This window comes from Plectropomus leopardus, chromosome 5 (genome assembly GCF_008729295.1).
Source record: "Plectropomus leopardus isolate mb chromosome 5, YSFRI_Pleo_2.0, whole genome shotgun sequence".
Taxonomy (NCBI): Eukaryota; Metazoa; Chordata; class Actinopteri; order Perciformes; family Serranidae; genus Plectropomus; species Plectropomus leopardus.
Genome location: NC_056467.1, coordinates 27,324,235 through 27,343,128, shown reverse-complemented (window position 1 = coordinate 27,343,128; position 18,894 = coordinate 27,324,235). Strand labels below are relative to the sequence as shown.

The 18,894-nt window shown below is 40.2% G+C and overlaps 1 protein-coding gene across 1 annotated transcript in view; it reads right to left on the bottom strand.

Annotated features, from left to right (window-relative positions):
• fndc3a (fibronectin type III domain containing 3A) overlaps positions 1-18,894 on the bottom strand; it is a 50,913-nt gene that overhangs the window by 9,803 nt on the left and 22,216 nt on the right. Inside the window, exons 4-20 of the mRNA XM_042486327.1 lie at positions 13,640-13,716; positions 13,287-13,533; positions 12,684-12,983; positions 11,770-11,828; positions 10,374-10,540; positions 10,193-10,252; positions 9,965-10,103; positions 8,036-8,089; positions 7,825-7,949; positions 7,468-7,642; positions 6,784-6,870; positions 2,874-3,012; positions 2,142-2,210; positions 1,910-2,028; positions 832-937; positions 440-615; positions 178-291 (exon numbers count right to left, since the gene is read on the bottom strand). Of these exons, the coding sequence (XP_042342261.1) occupies positions 178-291; positions 440-615; positions 832-937; positions 1,910-2,028; positions 2,142-2,210; positions 2,874-3,012; positions 6,784-6,870; positions 7,468-7,642; positions 7,825-7,949; positions 8,036-8,089; positions 9,965-10,103; positions 10,193-10,252; positions 10,374-10,540; positions 11,770-11,828; positions 12,684-12,983; positions 13,287-13,533; positions 13,640-13,716 (2,213 nt within the window). The remainder of the gene's footprint in view (positions 1-177; positions 292-439; positions 616-831; positions 938-1,909; positions 2,029-2,141; positions 2,211-2,873; positions 3,013-6,783; positions 6,871-7,467; positions 7,643-7,824; positions 7,950-8,035; positions 8,090-9,964; positions 10,104-10,192; positions 10,253-10,373; positions 10,541-11,769; positions 11,829-12,683; positions 12,984-13,286; positions 13,534-13,639; positions 13,717-18,894) is intronic.

The window sequence follows — 18,894 nt, the reverse complement described above, 5'->3', positions numbered from 1 at the left end:
ATGCCCACCAGCACTTAACATGATGACATGATTTTACAGCAAACCTGATGACATGATTTAACAACAAACCTGATGACACAATTTAAGAATAATGCAGGTGCATGTCCTCAAAATGAAGCATGTGATATTAACATTTATATATATCAGGTGGGGGAATGGAAGCAGAGCTAGTCTTACCTCCCAGCTCACAACAACACAACTTGGGGATTTGCATGTGGTTGAAGGAGGCTTGCACTGCTCAGGGGCCCCGGGGCCAGTTGTAACCTCACAGCGCTCTGAAAGAGGTCCAAACTATCCATACAAAAACATATAAAAAAAAAAAAAAACATATTAAACCTTTTAAATCAGATTAAGTTAGAGAGGGTTGAAAGCATGTAGCAGAAGAAAAAACAACTCCTTCTCCTGTTATTGATAGATCAGTTTTGACAGTCTTTCTCACCCCAGCCTTGTTCGCTGCTTTGAGCCGGAAGCTGTAGGTTTTGCCAGGCATTAAGCCTCCCACAGAGCAGTCTAGCTCTGGACCCTGGTAAACCTCCCTGCTTTCCTCAGACTGCGGCCCACTCACTTCTACACTGTAGAGGGACACTGGGCTGCCTCCATCCACCTGAGGGGGACCTAGGAAATTTGTGCAGCCAGTGTTTATACATCAATATACTTTAAGGGTTTTATGAGATAAAATCATACAGTATATACACAAACACAAATGTACAAACAGTGAACTAATACAGACTGCATCGTAAAAGCTTTGAGGTAGTTTGCTAGACAAATAAATGCATCAACAGAAGCTAGAATACATCCCACACAGATCTGAGTTGGAGAGGAATGACTCACCCCAGCGCAGTTGCACCTCCCTGGCTTTGGGCTTGCCCACCAGCCGAGGGGGCTGGCAGGGCCCTGGGGGCACTGCGGGAGTCTGAACCTGCAGGGTCTCCGACAGCTTGCAAGGGAAGACAACACACCAATTAAGACCCTGAGAAAATAACAAATTGACAATCTCACCCCCCTCCTCTCTTGCTAAGACAACACTAAGTGGATAAAAATTGTAATTTTCACCAATTTTCAGGGTACAGCAAAAAGGAGATAAATGTAAATGTATCATTCAACCAGCACACTGAGAAATATGCTGTAGTCCTTGCAAGAACATGAATAAAGTTAGACAGGTTGTCTGGCGAAAGGAAAAATAGGTCCCCATTTTTCAGAGTCTCAATCTCTGTGACAAAAGGCAAACATGTGAGTGTTATGTCACATTGTGCTGCACTGAAAGGCAGGATTTCGCCACCATGAGTCATGTTTCTTTACAAGCCCCACCATGAATAAATGCATGCACTAACAGGTGATGAAGAAATTAATGAAGAGTGTCTGTGAACTGAACTAATTAAGAAAAACATCCACTGACACATGAAGGGAGGGTTAATCGATTAGCGGGCTTTGTCTTGTTCTTACACACCAGGAAGCGTAGTCTAATCTCCCAACATAGGACACTGGCTGAGTGACAATTTTCTATTAAAACTCACCATAAATAGAGTGCATATCTAGAATTATTCATGTGAAATTTATCAGATCAAATCACAGGTTGTGTTGTGATTCCCAACTGCCTTCCCTAACAATTACACTATATGTAACAGCCGAGAAATGAATAAAAAATAACAGAACCAATAGAAAAACACTGCAAAATAACAGTAATTTTAAGTTGAGTGAGAGTTGGAGTATATCTAATTGTGATCTTGACACTTGTGTATGCAGCCTGCATCAATTTAAAAAGTCGGTGCAGTTGTGGGATGTTTTTCTACCTGCGAATAAAATCAAATAAAATTGTAACTGATCAGCAAACTCTTAAAATTCCTGTGGCAAAAACACAAGGCTATGTGCGCAAATGCCTGTGCACGTGTGCCGATGCTGAATGACTCACCGGGCTCTGCCCCCCCTCGCTTATGCAGTACACTCGGGTCTGGTAGGAGCAGCCGGGCTTCAAGCCTTCACACACGTGCTCCATAGCTGGCCCCGAGTACACCAGCTCCCATGACAAACCTAAATACAAACACATTGCAAATACATTTAAATTGTTTAAACAAACTAATGTTTTCAGTGTTTAAAATGTTATTTTCACTTTAACATTTCTATTACTACCATTTACAACTTACCGCTTAAGCCCTCAGACAACTCCACAACATACTTTGTGACTTCTGCTCCACCATTATCTTTTGGGGGCTCTAAATTGAGGGGGAAAAAAAATCATCATCAAATGGCACAAATCCAATTTCTTTAATTAAGCAGCCAGCAAGCTCAATTTTCATGAGGCTATGTCTGGAAATATACTTGAGAATTGAATTATTGCATTAAGATGTGTAATGACTCAAACCAACAAACTATGACATTTGGAGATATAACAGAGAAACTTGCTGCCTCAAAAATCTCACAAAAATTATTAGTAGTAGTATAACTCAGAAATGTAAATGCAGATGAAGCATGACTTGCCAACTCATGACCTTTTTCACCCCTTAAACTTCTTCAGAAACTAATTTTGTTGGAAACACAGAGACATTTGACAGAATTTTCAGAGCTGCAGTCATGTTTTTTTTTTTCCTTTTGAAAACTAGAAGCAGAGACCAAGTACAGCAGTTAATGATGTGTTTGTCCAGTGAGGTGTAGGAAGGATTCATGCCGATGAAGGAGAGAACGGTCATCTACTGTTCAGACTTCTTGGAATGTCATCTGTCTCCAGGAGATACACTATATATGCTGCCAAGCAAAACTCAATGAGACAAGTGAAACTGTAAACGAGCCTTGCCAGGCTATTAACTACATGTAAGAATGAGGAGGGACTGATATATAAAGGCTGATAAAGGGAAAGGCATTTGGTAGGAAATGTTCACCCCAGGCCATCTTGAAGCTGTTGGACAGCACTCTTCCTTTGATGACAGGCCTGCAGGGACTGCTGGGTCTGTCAGGGTTCGTGATGAACTCGACCACCTGGCTGGGGTTACTTTTCCCCTCTGAGTTGTATGCTGCCACCTGGAGGAAAAACATGAATACAGGCAGTGAGGAGTCATTCCTTAGTGACCAAACTGGCTTGATTTCTTTCAAAAACATTGGAAAAAGGATATGAGCAACTTCGGAAGAAATTATATTTATTATTAACCCAATAACATCCTTACACTATAATTAGTATGTTAAGTAAAAGCCCTATAGATATTTCTCTGTTAGAGATAGAAACATGACATTTTGTGTGTTAAGTGTCAAGACATGTGGCTACACGTCAAAATCAAAATTTTCAATATCTGAAATTTATCATGCCTTAGTTGAAAGATGAAAAAAATCACAAAAATGACTTTAGCACTAATTTTATATGCTTAATATTATATATACACTGGAACAAATAACACATTTTTTAAATTCAAGGTGTTCTGAGTCCAATGGTACCAAAAATGTGATACAAGCCTTTTTTTGAGATACAGCTCAGTCAGTTTTTGAGATACAACTATATCTGTAACATACTATTTTTAGTAGTTAGTCACATAGGGTTAGTCATTTTATGATGTTTCCTATAAACCCTGGTGGAAATAAAGGTTCACATTATACATGTTCAAAAAAATCCATGCACTTAACCAGATAGACTGAAGTAAGAATAAATCATAAAACAGATTTTCCAGTGTGTTAACAACACACAGTTCTATGACCATGGATTTCAATGTATTCCTGTGTGTGTGTGTGTGTGTGTGTGTGTGTGTGTGTGTGTGTGTGTGTGTGTGTGTGTGTGTGTGTGTGTGTGTGTGAGTGATATTAAGTAGGGGTGGTAGATTGTGAGTTAACAGATATTTTACTCCATTTAAGACCCCATAGAAATACATTATAAAATTCCTCTATACTGTGCACAATGTCATATTGGAGCGAGGAAAATCAATGAATTACCATTTCTCTTTTTAAATCTGTATTATAAGAGTCTGGGCAATGTGTGCATGAAAAACTATTAAAATCTGATACTCCTCACCTATTGTTTTGGGTGTGTTTTCATGGAAAATCAAAAAATGAGACACCCCTTGTGACCAGATACTAAAAAAAGTATGTTAAGAAAAACAGGCGCTGTAGCCTCATACTTCAACTGATTTGAAAAATCCCAACTGATATCTTCTTAGGTCAGCTAGTACTTTAAATGATGCAAAGAAAATTTTGAACTTCCACTAAGGACATTAATGGGTATTAATAATATTAATAATAAGATAACAAGTCTGTAAAATAATTAATTCCTTTGATTATATATAAAAAAAATTCTTACATTTTTCCCTTGCTTTTTAAAAAATAAATTCAATACGCTGCTCTTTCACCTCATACCAATGGAGTATCTTACAAACAAATTCAAGTGTATAGTTGATGATTTTTTAAAAACTTGGGCACCCTTTTATAGATATACTGGTAAAAGACTTAATTTGGTTTCAAAGTGAATGGTGTATTACAGCCCCAAAAACTGTCAAAAATACTTTTGGGTACTAGGGAAGAAAGATTTATATAATGTAATTTTATTTTTATTTAATTTATTTCCTTTTTTATATGCTTTGTTTTCTGAGCCTGCTTAAAACTCATTGTTTCTTTATGTCTGTGTATTTTAAGTGCTGCATTACTGTCAACTGTAATTGTAACATACCGAGTGCTCCCTATACATGCATAGATACCATGATATTCTCAATTCTATTGACTATAATATATGCTGCACGTTATGTATTATGTAGGGATTTAGCTGAGAAATTTTGTTTGCACGGCCAGTGTGTGTTTCCTTCACTATATTATTGTTTGATTTGTCTGTATGTGTGTTCAAAGTTAAAAACTGTAATAAAAATATTGGGGGAAAAAAAATCAAAATCTACCAATTTTTGCAATTGGTAAGGCAGTTCTTGCTAAGTTTTCAAGACAAAGCAACCAATTTGCTCAGATTTCAAAGGTTTAAATACTTGTGAAGGCCTCTGAACGCAATACAAGAAAAGAGATGTTGATCCATGTTTCAGAGGATTTAAATACTGGCCATTGTTTGCATACATGGTCAATAAGAGCAAGTTTATAAAGGTCATTATGTTTCCTGATGACAAGTACAAACTAGAATTAGAGGAGGATAATGAAAGAATCTGCGAGGGAGTGTAACACTCTGCTTGCAACTAAAATGGCCACAGACAAATAACATAGTATCAAAAAGATCCTTAAATCTACAAATACACTTCAACAAATCTGTTAAGATGCCACGAGCACTGCAATAAAAGAAACGTGACAATAAGGCAATTTGCATTTCCCTAGCGGCAATCTGAAATAACATGAAAATCTTTGTAAGCCTGCTGAGTACAGCTCATCCACATACTGTACCAAGACAAACCTGCACAGCACCAAGCAGCCCCCCCCCCCCCCCCGCACCGCTGGATAATTGGGAGTGAGGGGAAGGGTCTGGGGGGTCTATTGCACTTTTCCACCATTTTGGCATATGGTGGTTTGTTTGGGTAATGCAATACCTTTCTGTCAGTGTCATGCATAGCAATGCTGCAGTGCTTCCTTTCACAAAAATGGAGAACTATGGCACAAAGGCTAAAGAATATTCCCCACCTTATCCTTAAAAAAGCAATAATGTTTTGCCTTTTTTTCTATTTGCAATACATAATAAGTATATTACAGGCCCAAGCCCTATAAGGAAAAAAATGTATATGTGGTCTGAATAAATCATTGCCCTCCCTCCAGGAGTTCCAATCATAAAAGGTGCTTTTATCTGAAGCATAAAGTATTATGGCTGCAAATGTATTTAGTAAGAATGGCCTCAGTGGGAGCTTCACTGCTGACGCTGGCACTGTTATAGTATGTATTTATGTAAGTATGATCTTTAGAATTTGCAAGATTCAAGAGTAATTTACTGATCCATCATAAGATGTGTTATGCTTTTTTTTCCCTTTCACTCTCACTGAGCCAAACTGTGACTGCACAAATTAAACAAAGGCTATCTGCAGCTTTCACAAAGCCAATTTTAAGATGTTCAACACCTTTACAAATCTACCTGGAACAGATCCCATCACTGATTTAAAAAGCATCGCTAATCAAAGCTCTGTACCAGTGCAGAATGGAAAAAAGATAAAATTAGTAGTAAAGTAAATGAAGAACAAAAATAATGAATCAATCCATCTCCAAAAAGGGGGTAGAAGAGGGCAAAGGATTTTTGAATATTTTTATATGCAGGTATAAAAAAAAATCACATGCAGAGGTAATGCAAGCCTACAATTTCGTGTATATAATTTATCTATTTATCTACGCCAATTTTTCTCACTGGATTACCACTATTCAGCTTATTATTAGGAGCATCATGTATATTTCTTGCATTGGTCTCTGTGTAGAACAGGTGAAAGATGATCATCTGTGATTTATCAGAGCCATTTAGTACTTCAGCAAACTGCAGGCAGAGCATCAATTTAGGCAAGAATGTCAGAATGAGAGATAAGGAAATGAGGGAGAGGGTAAGAGACAAAGAGAGAAATGCAGTGACATGGAGAGAAAGACACTTGTCAGTCCATGAACTAAGTCACATTACTGGGCTGGCCAAAAAGCCGCCGTGGCTGAAACGCTTCACTTGATCAGACTGAGGCCCGCATGTGACGGGCAGTGGAGTCCTCTTGTTTAAGCTGTCAGTTGCCCACTGCCCTGCTGGCAGAATCCTGCAAATGGATGAGTCATAGGGCCACTGTGGGCCTCAGCACCCTCCCTGCCTGAAGCCTGTCCTCTCCACACATAGCTATGATGGAAAACATTACAGGGCACCCTTACCCTAAACTTGTACTTGGTACTCCTGTGGAGATTCCTGGTTGTGCAGGAGAGCTCCTCACCATCATAGCTTGGCTGGAAGCCATATCCCTGGGACAAAGACAAATGACAAAGTGAGAAAGGAAACAACCAGGTAAGCAATGACTTACAAGACAACCACTGAAGCACAGAAAACAAAGTGGTCTACAGGAGACAAACAGCTACAGGGGATAGGGGAACTTTTTTGTGTTTTCCCTGGCAGGCACTATGTCTGCAGGTAGCTGCTTGAGGCGGTGCAGGAACAGGTGTCAGGAGCTATAAATGTCACGTAAGTTTTAGAGCAAACTGTTAGTGTCGCAAAACAATGACATTAATTCAATTTTGGCTGGTTTAATGTGAGCAACAGGATACCTGAATGCACCAACTAGCAAGAGGATGCACATCAACCAGGAACATGAGTGTATACTATTAAATGATTGTAACTGTAAGAATTTTAAGTGTGCTGTGTTAATGGCATACATATTTCATGTCGTCTGAAGATGAATGTAAGTCAAAGAAATGAACTTGGCAGTACTGCCTTCTAAAAAGTAACTGCAGCACCTCAGAAGGGAGACAACATGTAAAATATTTGCTGTGTCATTCATGTGTTTCAGTCTTAAATGAGCAGTTGGTTTTTCTATTGAAAAAGGCAAACTGTGAGAGACATACCGAGCCTTCCTCCTCCATCTCCAAAACATAGTAGATGTCATCCTCCTTTGGAGAGCTAGTGGGCCTCTGCCACTTCATACACAGCCAGGTCACCCCCGCCATCTCCAGCTCTGGAGGGAAGGGTGGCAATGGCACACTGCATGAGGTGAACAGGTCCACCACTTCACTGAACTCGCTGGGGAGGGCAGAGAGAGACAGAGGATGGGAGAGAATGGGAGAAAAAGACAGAAGAGACCAAGTGAGAGACACACATGCACACATAGGTGGAGACAGTGAATGGAAGAAACGGTAACATGAAAATGGACAACAGGGAGGGTGCCATCCAGAAAATAATCCAGCATAATCTTGCGCGCCTACCTTACACCCATGTCATTTTTGGCTGCAAGGCGGAAGGAGTATCTTGAAGCTGGTGAAAGCTTGGTCACTCTGTACTGCTTCTGAGGTCCATAATAGCACTGTTCATAAATCCCAGTGCCCTTCCCCTAGGGAGAAGAAGTTTCAGTTCCACATAAAACATGAGATTGTGGTGCAGTGTTCAACATTTCTTTTATGATAGATGAAATATTACCTCATCCCACTGAAGAATGTAGTTTTGAATTTTGGAACCGTTATCACAAGGAGCCTGCAAATAAGCCATATACATTTTTAAAATAAATCATATTTCTATCAGATAAATATATAAAGCACACATACCACTTACACACACACAAGAGCCCAGTTATTCATTTGACTTAAATATATGCCCACAAAGGGAGAACAAGAATGTTTCATAGCCAAACCATTTTTTTAGAGGACCTGAAGGAGCAGTATATCAGATTTAATGGCACCTAGCAGTGAGGATTGCAGATTGTAACTAGTTGAAATTTCTCCCATGTGCCAAAAGTAAATTCCCAGATACAGCTCCTTCAGTGATTATTTTTTAGAGGGTTTTTACCAGGAGCAGAATTGTCCGCAGAGGTCTCCTCCTCTCCACAACAAACGGACCCAGTGATTTAAACCAGTAAAAACATTGAAGAAAGAAGTTTCACTTTAAAAATCATTATTTTTGCAATGCTGTTTGGCTTATCATGGATTAGATGCTAACTATAGTGGCAGACATACAAAGCATTATCTAGAGTCAGTGTTACAATACACAACTACTAATACTACAATAGAAAAAACAGAAACATAGTGGTGCAACATGGCAGACTATGTTGACATGGTCCTACTCTATACAGATATAAATGGCTCATTCTAAGGTAACCCAGCAATTATTATTTTCAGGTGAACATACACCAAAGGAAACATTATTATTGTATTATATTCCACTTCTGCCAATATAATCCCCTAAATCCTCCACACTGGACCTTTAAGCCCCACCACCTTTTATTCAAACCTTGTGGAGAATATTTCCTTTTACTGCCACTAATTACAGAGATGTAATCTTAAGCCCTACTAATGACAAATAAGGTGCATCCAGGTGTGCACACTGTTATATGGTTTAATTAACTTAATGAAGTTTGCTGAGCAAGCATGGTTGTTCTAAAAGTGCCTTGCTAAACTTTCACTCATTCACACTCACACCTGGGAGGTGATCTATGCATCAAACTGCCTTTTACTGCTAGCAATTCAGCAACTTTAATGAAGCAACAGAAGGTAAAGAACCACAGTGAAGTGGATCTTAGCAAAGGTTATTGAGGAAGGGGAGATTGTTTCTTAATTACTTTTTCCTCTTTCTCCCAGCCAGTTTGGGGATTTTAAACGGGTGATCATTTTGTCATTAACATATATCTCCTACCATATGGCCAATTGGAAAAGTATGTTTGTGGCAGGTATCGCATATAAAAAACATGTAATACAAAGGGCGTTATGGCTGCTAAATAAACAAAATGCATTTTAAGACCTGGCTGTTATTATTCTACACATAAGAGGTTCCCAACTGGTCCAGTCACTGGGTCCAGATTTCTCCTTATTCACTAGGTCAACATCTGCACATTAGAGAAATGACTACATATTCAATATGATTTGACAAAAAGTAAATTACATGTGGAATTAAAACAGAATGAAGTAAAACATATTGCAAGAATAAAGTGCAATTAGTTAGAACCAGGGGCGTTTCTAGGATTTGAAGACAGTGGGGGCTTAGCCTAAACCTCAGTAGGGAAGGAAAAAAAAACCAAAACAAACAAAAAAACACAAACAAATGCGCTCCGATTTTTTCCATATAACATTTTTAGCTTTTTTTCACTTTAAAACTTTTTTAAAAATATTTTGGCATATTTCTTCTTTTCTAAAATTCTTCTCTAAAAGCCTTGGGCCCGCAAAAAATAGCCAAAATCAGACCATTTATCATAGCCAGAAACTGTAAAAACAGAATTTGGATTTTCAATTTTCCTTAAAATTGTTGAACCACTGGTCTAAATGTGCCTTGATTTCTGTCACATAGATGTAGTTGCTAATTGTTCACCACCCCTAAAACTGTGGTTTTAAATTCCATCAATCATCCAATCTATTTTACCTTCCACTGGAGTACAAGTGTGTTCTTGGTCCCACTGGCTTTTCTGGGAGCATTAGGAGGATCTGGCTCACAGCTTAAAGTGGTGAAGCTCACAGCCTCCGACGGGCTTCCCTGTAAACAATTACATATGGCCTGGACCCTGGGGAAAGAGAACAAAGTGGTTATGAAATGTTCCTCTGTGCACTGACACTGTGGTCCAAACAAAAGCAGGCAGAGGGTTATGCCAACCTGACATGATAGTCTGTTGCTGGTCGAAGGTCTTCTAAAGTAGCACTTAGTTCTTCCCCGCTGCATCAAAGGAAAACATAACAACAAAACAGTCTTTCGTGTTTTATCAAAAAAACATCTATGTAAAATCTCTAACAACGGTTGGTGCTGAATATTGTAGCATCTTGCTGTTGGTGCTTACCAGTACATACTCTTGTACTTCCCATCTTTGCCACTAAATGAGACAGAAACCTCATAGCTGAAGGGCTCCAGGAGGCTGCAGTCATCTTCCACGCTGCCATTCTCACTCTCTGGCCTGGAGGGCACACCCCAGCTCACTACTGCTCCTCTAGCCTGGATGTCAGACACCTATTATATGAAAGTTTCATGAGTCACAACTAAGTCTACATTAAACCATTACACCTGGATATGTAACCAAAGCTTTTATTCCTCTTACGATTTCACCCCCCACGTCACAACATGCACACACTTTTCTGAATTTTGCAAACCTCAACTAAAATCTAACATGTCTAGTTATCAGTCCTGCACAAAGTTTTCAAGAACATTTCTTACTCCTTAATTTCCGACACAAAAACTGCATTGCTTGATACAGGAAAAGAGACAGGGATCAAAATATTCAAGCTGATGCCACTTGGGGAAAGGGTTTTCAGCACTTGGCTGAAAACCCTGGGATGTGCTGCACAACCTTAACATTTTTCATTCTGTTTTGAGGAGGCTTAAAAATAGCCTGAGCTATACAGCAGGGGGGGATTCATACATGGAAGAACTCAATCAGGTCAAGTCTGTGCCTTCCCCTCCCCTCTGCCCTGGGGGCCAACCATACTCCTTCGCTTCCCACAGTTCGATTCTCAGTCCTTTAACAAAACTGTGGCAGCAAAGATGGAAAAAAATCCACTTTCCATTGAAGCTGAACCTTCCCCGTATTAGACATCCTTCCTTACCTTTATCTATCATCTTTCCAATAGACTTGTTTTGCTACTTTTGAAAGAAGATCAGACCTTAGCGACACTGTATAACAAATCTCATCTTATAAGAGGTCAAGGAAATTCCATTTCTAGTTCTATTTCATCCAGCTGGTGTTAAAACAGCCATTGTCATATTTATTCATCCACATTCCTGCTGTGAGCTCAGCACCATTAAATCAAGGGCTACTTCAAAGAATAAAGCAAATGTGACAAAAATAATTATATATTTCTAGCTTATATATTTCCCTCAATGTAATTTTTTATTTAAATTCACATCTACAAACTGCCAAGCACAGTGCCATGATGATGTGAGAGCGTTGTAATTGTTTATTTAAAAATCAGTACTTGAAGTCTTTCAGTAACTGCTGGCATAGTATTTGGTGGCACATTTGGGAATAGAAATCCCCACATGGATGTCAGTCAGCAGGTCTAACTCCATTAGCAAGATGTCAGCTAGAATTCATCATGGATGTTAATAGAATGTTTAATGACGCAACATATTTGCATCATTATGGGTTTTCATGAACTCAGCACTAATAGAGTCACACAACATTGTGCAAATTGTATCAATAAGATAAAGAAAAATAACAAAATGATGAAGTGAATACTAACCACTGGTGCACTGACGGTGCTCAATAGTGCTTGCAGGGCCTGAGCTTCCTCATCTAGCTCTGAGGAGAGAAATATAGGTAAATATGGGCAGAAAACACCTCAGTATTTCTGAAATTAAGACAAATTTAAGAAAAGTAAAAGCATGTGTTCTGAAAGTGTCTGTGTGCTTCTTGGTCAGTTAAATTATGGGTGTAAATTTGCATAATCTATTCAATAATTTATCTGGTGGAATAACTGCCTTCTACATGCTGCACTAACACAGAATATTTCAGTACATCCACAATGGCTATTATGGCTAAAAATAAAATGAAATCATCCAAGAATAATGAATGTCTCTTTAGATTTAAAAATACAGATAAACATTTGGAATGAGCGGTTGAACTTAGGGTTTCATTGTGGAAAAATAAAATACACTGTCATGAGAGGTTTGTGGCCACAGTTATAGTTATTTCCAGTTCACACACTAGGTTGCTTATGAGGTATGTATGTCTATCGATTTTTCAACTTCATACCCCTCTCTAGGAATGACCAGCTGTTATAAAAAAGATACATTACAGCACTATGTTTTAAACATCCCATTACATTTTATTGCTTTCGCTCAGATTTGAGTTTTCTCAATTTCAGCAACCTTTATTTAGCCATAAGGTGAAATTATTCTTGCCTCCACTTTCAAAATTGATTGTAATTCCTTAATTATGCGCTGTTGTCACCAAATAGCAGAGTTAAATTCTATGATTAATGAGCAGTCAGAGTTCATGTAATCAAGAATAATGTTTGCTGTGTTGCTGATCCCTCACTGCCACTAGCTGCAGCAACTAATGAGGCACTACTCCTAAACACAACACACTCCCAACATCTGGAAAATGCTGTGTGTCTGCCTGCCTCAACAACCCTCTACCCTTTCCCCTTCTTACCTCCTGGATCTCCATTTTTGCCCATGCCTGTCTGCTTGTCAGGGCCGGCAACTGCATGGCCGAGCTGCCCCTGCTCCACCTCCAGCCCTTTTAATCCAACGCCGTTGTGAATATCCACTGTCGGGGGGCTGCTGCAAGTCTTCTGTGGCGAAGGGGGAGGGCTGTCCTTCACTTGCCCTCCTCCTCCACCTCCCTGGCGCTCTTTCAGTTTCTTCTGCAGACGCTCATATGTTTTGCTAGTTCTGTCATCTCTGTGGACAAACGGCGGGCGTCCATGTTGGGAGTGAGAATCTGTAGAGACTGAAGGAATAAAAAGGCAACACATGTCAGTTTGTGCAGACACAGACAGGAGGAGTAAAAAAAACCTGTCTGGTGGCCAGAAAAGCAGGTCGAAAAATGGCAAACTCACTGGCTATTATGAAAGAATTTACAAATAAACAAGGAGGTAGTGAGGTGAACCCCCAAAGATTAAGAAACTGAAAGACTAAACAGTTTGACACAGGCTGTGATTGTATAACTCGCCTGTGCAAATGAAGTGCTGGGGACAAATAAATAACATCTTAATATAACAATACAGCCCAGACACTGCTGGCTCCAACTCACCCTGCTCTGAGTAGATATGAGCTGGATGGTACTGGGAGATGTACTGAGAGCCCATGTCACCCACGCCCCCCGCCATGCCTGTGTACAGGTGGGGTGGCGGGGGCATCATGGCAGGGTGTGGGATGAAGGCAGGCAGGTGGGCATGGGGTGGGGGTGGAGGGTGGTGTAGAGGGGAGTGGCCCCCTGGGTGGAACTCTGGTTGCTGAGGTAAAACCAGAACCCGCCGCACTCCGTTCTCTTCTATGATCTAAGAGGAAACACACAAGAGTGCAGAGAGCAGATATCAAAGTTGCTCCGAGTTTGACCAGATGCCAATCAGTAACATTGCGCTGGAAATAGTGAAGATTGAATACCTGTGAAACGTATCCAGGAGGCACATAGATTGGAGGCACTGAACCATTTGGAGACATCATGGGAACCTGAGCAGGACCTGTGAAGAGGGAAGGAGCAAGATCAAACACTTCCCCCTGGGGAAAACAGCTGTTTCATCTGTGGTAAATGTGTTGAAAGTAATACAGTAGTGCATAGGGTTGACATTTCAGTCTGAGTCAGACCAGATTCATTCAAGCTCTAGCCTGGGCCCAACCGCTAACAAATGTTTTCATACCAAAAGCAATTTTTAAAAATAATAATTATTTAATATTAATATTTAATAATAAATAAAGTTTGAACCATCAGTTACAAAAATGTCTGTTTTTTTCATCGGTTTAGCACAGTAGCTGACTCTAAAAACCCAGGAGTCCCAGTTGCTGTTGCTATAGAGAATATATCAGCCACCAGAAGTACAAATCAGAGGAGGTATCAGCTTGGAACAAATCAGAACACCTCACAATAGTTGATGCGATGATGGCATTTTTGACTTTGTATTTAAAGAGATCTATTTCAGTATAGTTGCTCATCTTTTGTATAGTATTATTCATCCAAGCATTGAAGAGCTCAAACTGCCAGTCATTGTAAACCTTCTCCACAAATAATACATTAACTTTTATTCCATAACCTTGGACTACCAAAAGAACTCCTCCCATCTTGCCACCTATGGCATATGACACTTGGCAGGCTCTCACTTGAGCAAACTTCAAACATTACCTCTGAAGAGGGACAATCCCTACAGTTGATTCACTCCTCTAAGCCAGCTGCATTTTCAATCGCTATTTCATTTTTTTAAAAATGTGTGTAAGACAAGGCAGAGAAATGCAATTTTCAAATACTGGGAAATGCAAGAAGACCACTTTATAAAAGTGCTGAGAAACAAACAACAAAGTGTCTTGCGTGGCTTTGTTGTAGGGGCCAGTGTAGCGGCTTAGCTCAGCTCAGAGAAGTGACAGCTCAGCAGAAAGCCTGAGAGAGAGAGAGCGAGAGAGAGCGAGAGAGCAAGAGAGAGAGCGAGAGAGAGAGAGAGAGAGAGAGAGAGAGAGAGAGAGAGAGAGAGAGAGAGAGAGAGAGAGAGAAGAGAGAGAGAGAGAGAGAGACCCCTCGGTGCCAAGTTTGCACGTTCACACATTTCTCTTCTTACAAACCTAAGACATAAACACTAGGGCCCCAGCGCCAGATGCCATGCAGGGGAGCAAAAAGATCCACAGCACACACTGACCTCCCAACAGTTTGCTCAGGGATGAGTTTTCCTTCATTTGTTCAAAGCTGGCGTAGGCAGAGAGAAGGCACCTCTTAATGAGCACCCACAATGGGCACGTGACTCCCAAAGCTGGTTCTGTAATTATACACTGAAACCTCCCATTTCTAGCTTCTACCACCTCCCCAGGTGCTGAAGTCCAGGCTCCACCTCTCAGTGAGAGTAACAACAAGCAAGTGTTCATATAAGGACAGATATCAGTTTGTTAAGTAAACCTACTTAAAGCTAATGCAGTGTTACAGCTGTACAATAAATTTTACCTTATTAAGGTTATAAAGTACAATTATTGTTGAAACTGCTTTAAAGAGGTGGTAAATCAACATCATGGAACTTTGGAGGTTTAAATTTGTAGTGCTGTCAGACTGTAATATGCTATACTGATAAGTGTTTCTAAAATTTCATCTGCCCCATTCAAGAGGAGGGGGGACAAAATATTAGAAGCACCATAAAGTACAACCTCTATAATTGTATGACTGCTGAATTAGCTAAGCACACCTAATAACATCAGAGTGTACACCTCAACACATAATGACTCAGGTCCAGAGTTCACTGCTGCACTCAGCAGCTCAATACACAGACAGGTTGTCTTTGCAAGGCAATACAGCAAGGCAGTTTTTTGCTTAGAATAGAAATGCATCCATGTTGTTTATATTACCAGATCAAAAATGTTTGACTTGATCTGTTTTTTTAATGTAAGGTATTTGAGAGCAGGTGTGTTCTGTTCACTACTTATTAAGGTTTTCATGAAGATAGCAATGATCTAAAAACATGAATCGTCTCAGACACACAAAAATTAACAGGGTACAGCTTGGCCGCAGCTTGGACTAGATTTTTGGACTGATTAAAATGTTGTTGTTTTTTTAAATTTAAAAAATTTAAAAATAGACATTTCCCCAAACTAGTCATTGTGTACTCTGGGCTGGCAGGTACACTCTTCTTAAAAGTTCAGTGTGTAGGACTTAGGAGGATATATTGGTAGAAATTAAATCATATAATATGTATGTTTTATTTAGTGTGTAATCACCTGAAAATAAAATTGTTTTGTTTTTGTTACCTTAGTATGAGCCATTTATGTCTACACAGAGAGCAGGTCCTCATTTATAGAGATTGCAGAGTTCATCGCTATGTTTCTACAGTACCTCAGAACAGACAAACCAAACACTGGCTGTAGATAGGGCCATTTGTGTTTTTGTGCTGGCCACTGCAGTTCGAATCCCATCTTTGGCAAGCCACATCAAAAAACAAAAGACCTGTTATGGGAAACTGCTTTATTCAGAGGTTTTTACCGTTTTAAATCACCTGTTTGTTTTGGAGAGGAAGAGACCTCTGCTAAAATGTGGCAAAAACTTCCTAATCATCTGAGTCTTAAGTTATTAGAGAAATAGTTGAGCATGCATTAGCAGGTGCAGGCCAACCCGCCCATCTCCAAAATACCAAACAGCATCGGAGAAACAGATTTTTCACATGAAACTGCAATTCTCACCACTAGACTCCACTAAATCCCCCTAGATCTTACTCACTGCAGCTCTAAAACCTCTTTTAAATGTAAACATCTCATACCAGACAGTCTCGCAATATAATACTTTCCATTGGCAGAAAAATCATAAGAAAATGATTTCGTTCATCTACCTATTATACTTCACTGAATAAGACAGATTGCAAATAGGCCTCTTATACTGGTATCAAAAGGGCACAGAGCTTTGAAGCCCCTCTCAGTACAACAAGCCAGCAGACTGATAGGCAGTGAGTCACTTTCCTACCCAAGAAGACAAGGAGTGCAAGGACAAAAATCTCAATTCAGGGAGCATGGGAGAGCTCAGTCTGAATGAAGGCAGCCACACTGGCTCAGCCCTCATTGATTTCAGATTACAATATCATTTGAGTGGGAGTTCAAAGCGTGTTAGCTGCACTCACTTTTAAGACAAATAAATTACACCGTGCTTACGCCAGGTGCCGCGGTGCATCTGTGTGGTGACTGATTAAGGTAACTCCAGTTAGTACCTCTGATGCTGACTAACACAAAATCTGATGAATCACATCTGCACTCAGTATAGCTTCTTTTTTGTCGCTTTAGAATAAAATACTTTGTTTTGCACTGACTTGAAGAGTGAAGGAAGAAGAGGACCAGTAGAAAGCATGCAGTGAGGGAGGTAGGATGAGGGAGCCTCACACATTTAATATAGACAGAAAGAGAGAGGAGAGGGGTAGGGTGGAGAATGGGGGGGGGGGGGGGCCGGGCGGGGGCCCCACTCTTTTTAACTGCTTCCTCTGGAAGGCTGGCACCCCAAGGCCACATCCCCCTCCCCCTCCCCTCCCCTTGAGTCAACTGGAGCATTGGTTGTGCTGACGTGGCCATGGAGTGCCAGCCTTCCAGAGGAAGCAGCCACGGGAAAAACATCAGTCCTCCTCCACAAAACGGCAGGCTGCCACTGATCCAAGAATAGCCACAAACAAGCTGCCTGTTCTGGCAGTGTAAACAGAGGCTACGCAACACTTTGGAAACACCATCATCTCCAGTCAAAATCACATAACCTGTCTTCACCTTTCCGCCTCCTGGGGCAGGCCAACAGGATCAACTGGTGTGGTGTGTCTGAGTTGGGGGGCGTTGGATGTTAGTGTGAGGAGATGGGGATAATTGTTCAGGTTGGGTGAAAAAGCTGAGGGATAAACTCCTCAAAGGCCAGACATATACATACATTCATACATACATACCCACCTGTTTCCTCTTATCTAAAAATGGATATAGACCATAGTAACAAACAAACTCAAGTGGGACTTAACGCAGGTGTCTAAGGCATACAATCCAAGCAAACTCTCTGGTTTAATCGGATGTACAAATGAATCCTCAATTAGATATGGAGAATAAAAAGAGGACAAGAAAAAAAGCTTGACAGAAGATGGCTGGGACTAACAGAGGGTTGTTAAAATCAAGAGAGGCACATAGGTGAAGAGAACAAAAGCGAGAAAGGTAGAAAGACAGAGCAGAGACAGAATGGTTTCATATGGGAGCTCTCAATAATCTCTCAATGGAAACATGATGAACTGTGAGCCTATAAAGATGGAGCGGGCTTGATTATTAATTAGAGCTAATAAAATGTCTCCATCCATAAATAAAGAGGAGAGAGAGGATGGGCAAGGAAAGGGAAGCAGACTAACTGACAGCAGTTAATAATTACAGCCAAGCAATGGAAAGAGGCTAAATACTGAACTGTCAATAAAACAAAAAAGTACTAATTGCAAGTTAAAACCCTAACCTTGATTTTTTTCAGTAATGACATTGTGGTAAATGGCTCTCTTTTTTGCATGACACATTTTTCTTGCAGGCAGGAAAGATCTTCCATCAATTAGGAGAGTAGTAATTTAAAATAAGCGGAACTTTCTATTAGCAGATTAGGAAGCCACAGATGTGCAAGCTCATCCTCGGCCAGGCTATTTCTCCTCAACATGCCCTTTAGCATCAAACCACCTCCAATACAGGCATATAAAGGAGAGGAGCAAGTGGGAAAAAAAGGAAAAAGGCATTCTGTCTTGTTCTGTATGCAAACCAGAGCCTGAAGGAGGAAGCTATACAGTAAACAATTGAACAATTTAATAACAGAGTATTTTTTTGGGCTTTAGTAAACATTGTCTGAATTCCTGTTATTTTAAGCATCCGCACAGCTTTTACAACCCCATTGGAATGACTGACGTTTACAGGAGGGGAGGGAATCCGTAACCTTCATGCTTGTGCTTAATACAGAACATCACAGTGCGGCTGCAGCTCTCAGCCAGACAAACCCAGAACGAGAGAAGGGCCATTACCACAGGAGCTGGATTTTTTAAAATAATGAATTATTTGGCTCCATTCAGGATATAAAGATTCCATCCTAAAACCACTGTCTCCTCCTATAACTAGAAGCTAACCTCACAAACCCTGTGATACAAAAACAGCTGAATGGACATGGAATCAACCTGTTCCTCCAAACATCCCACATCTGA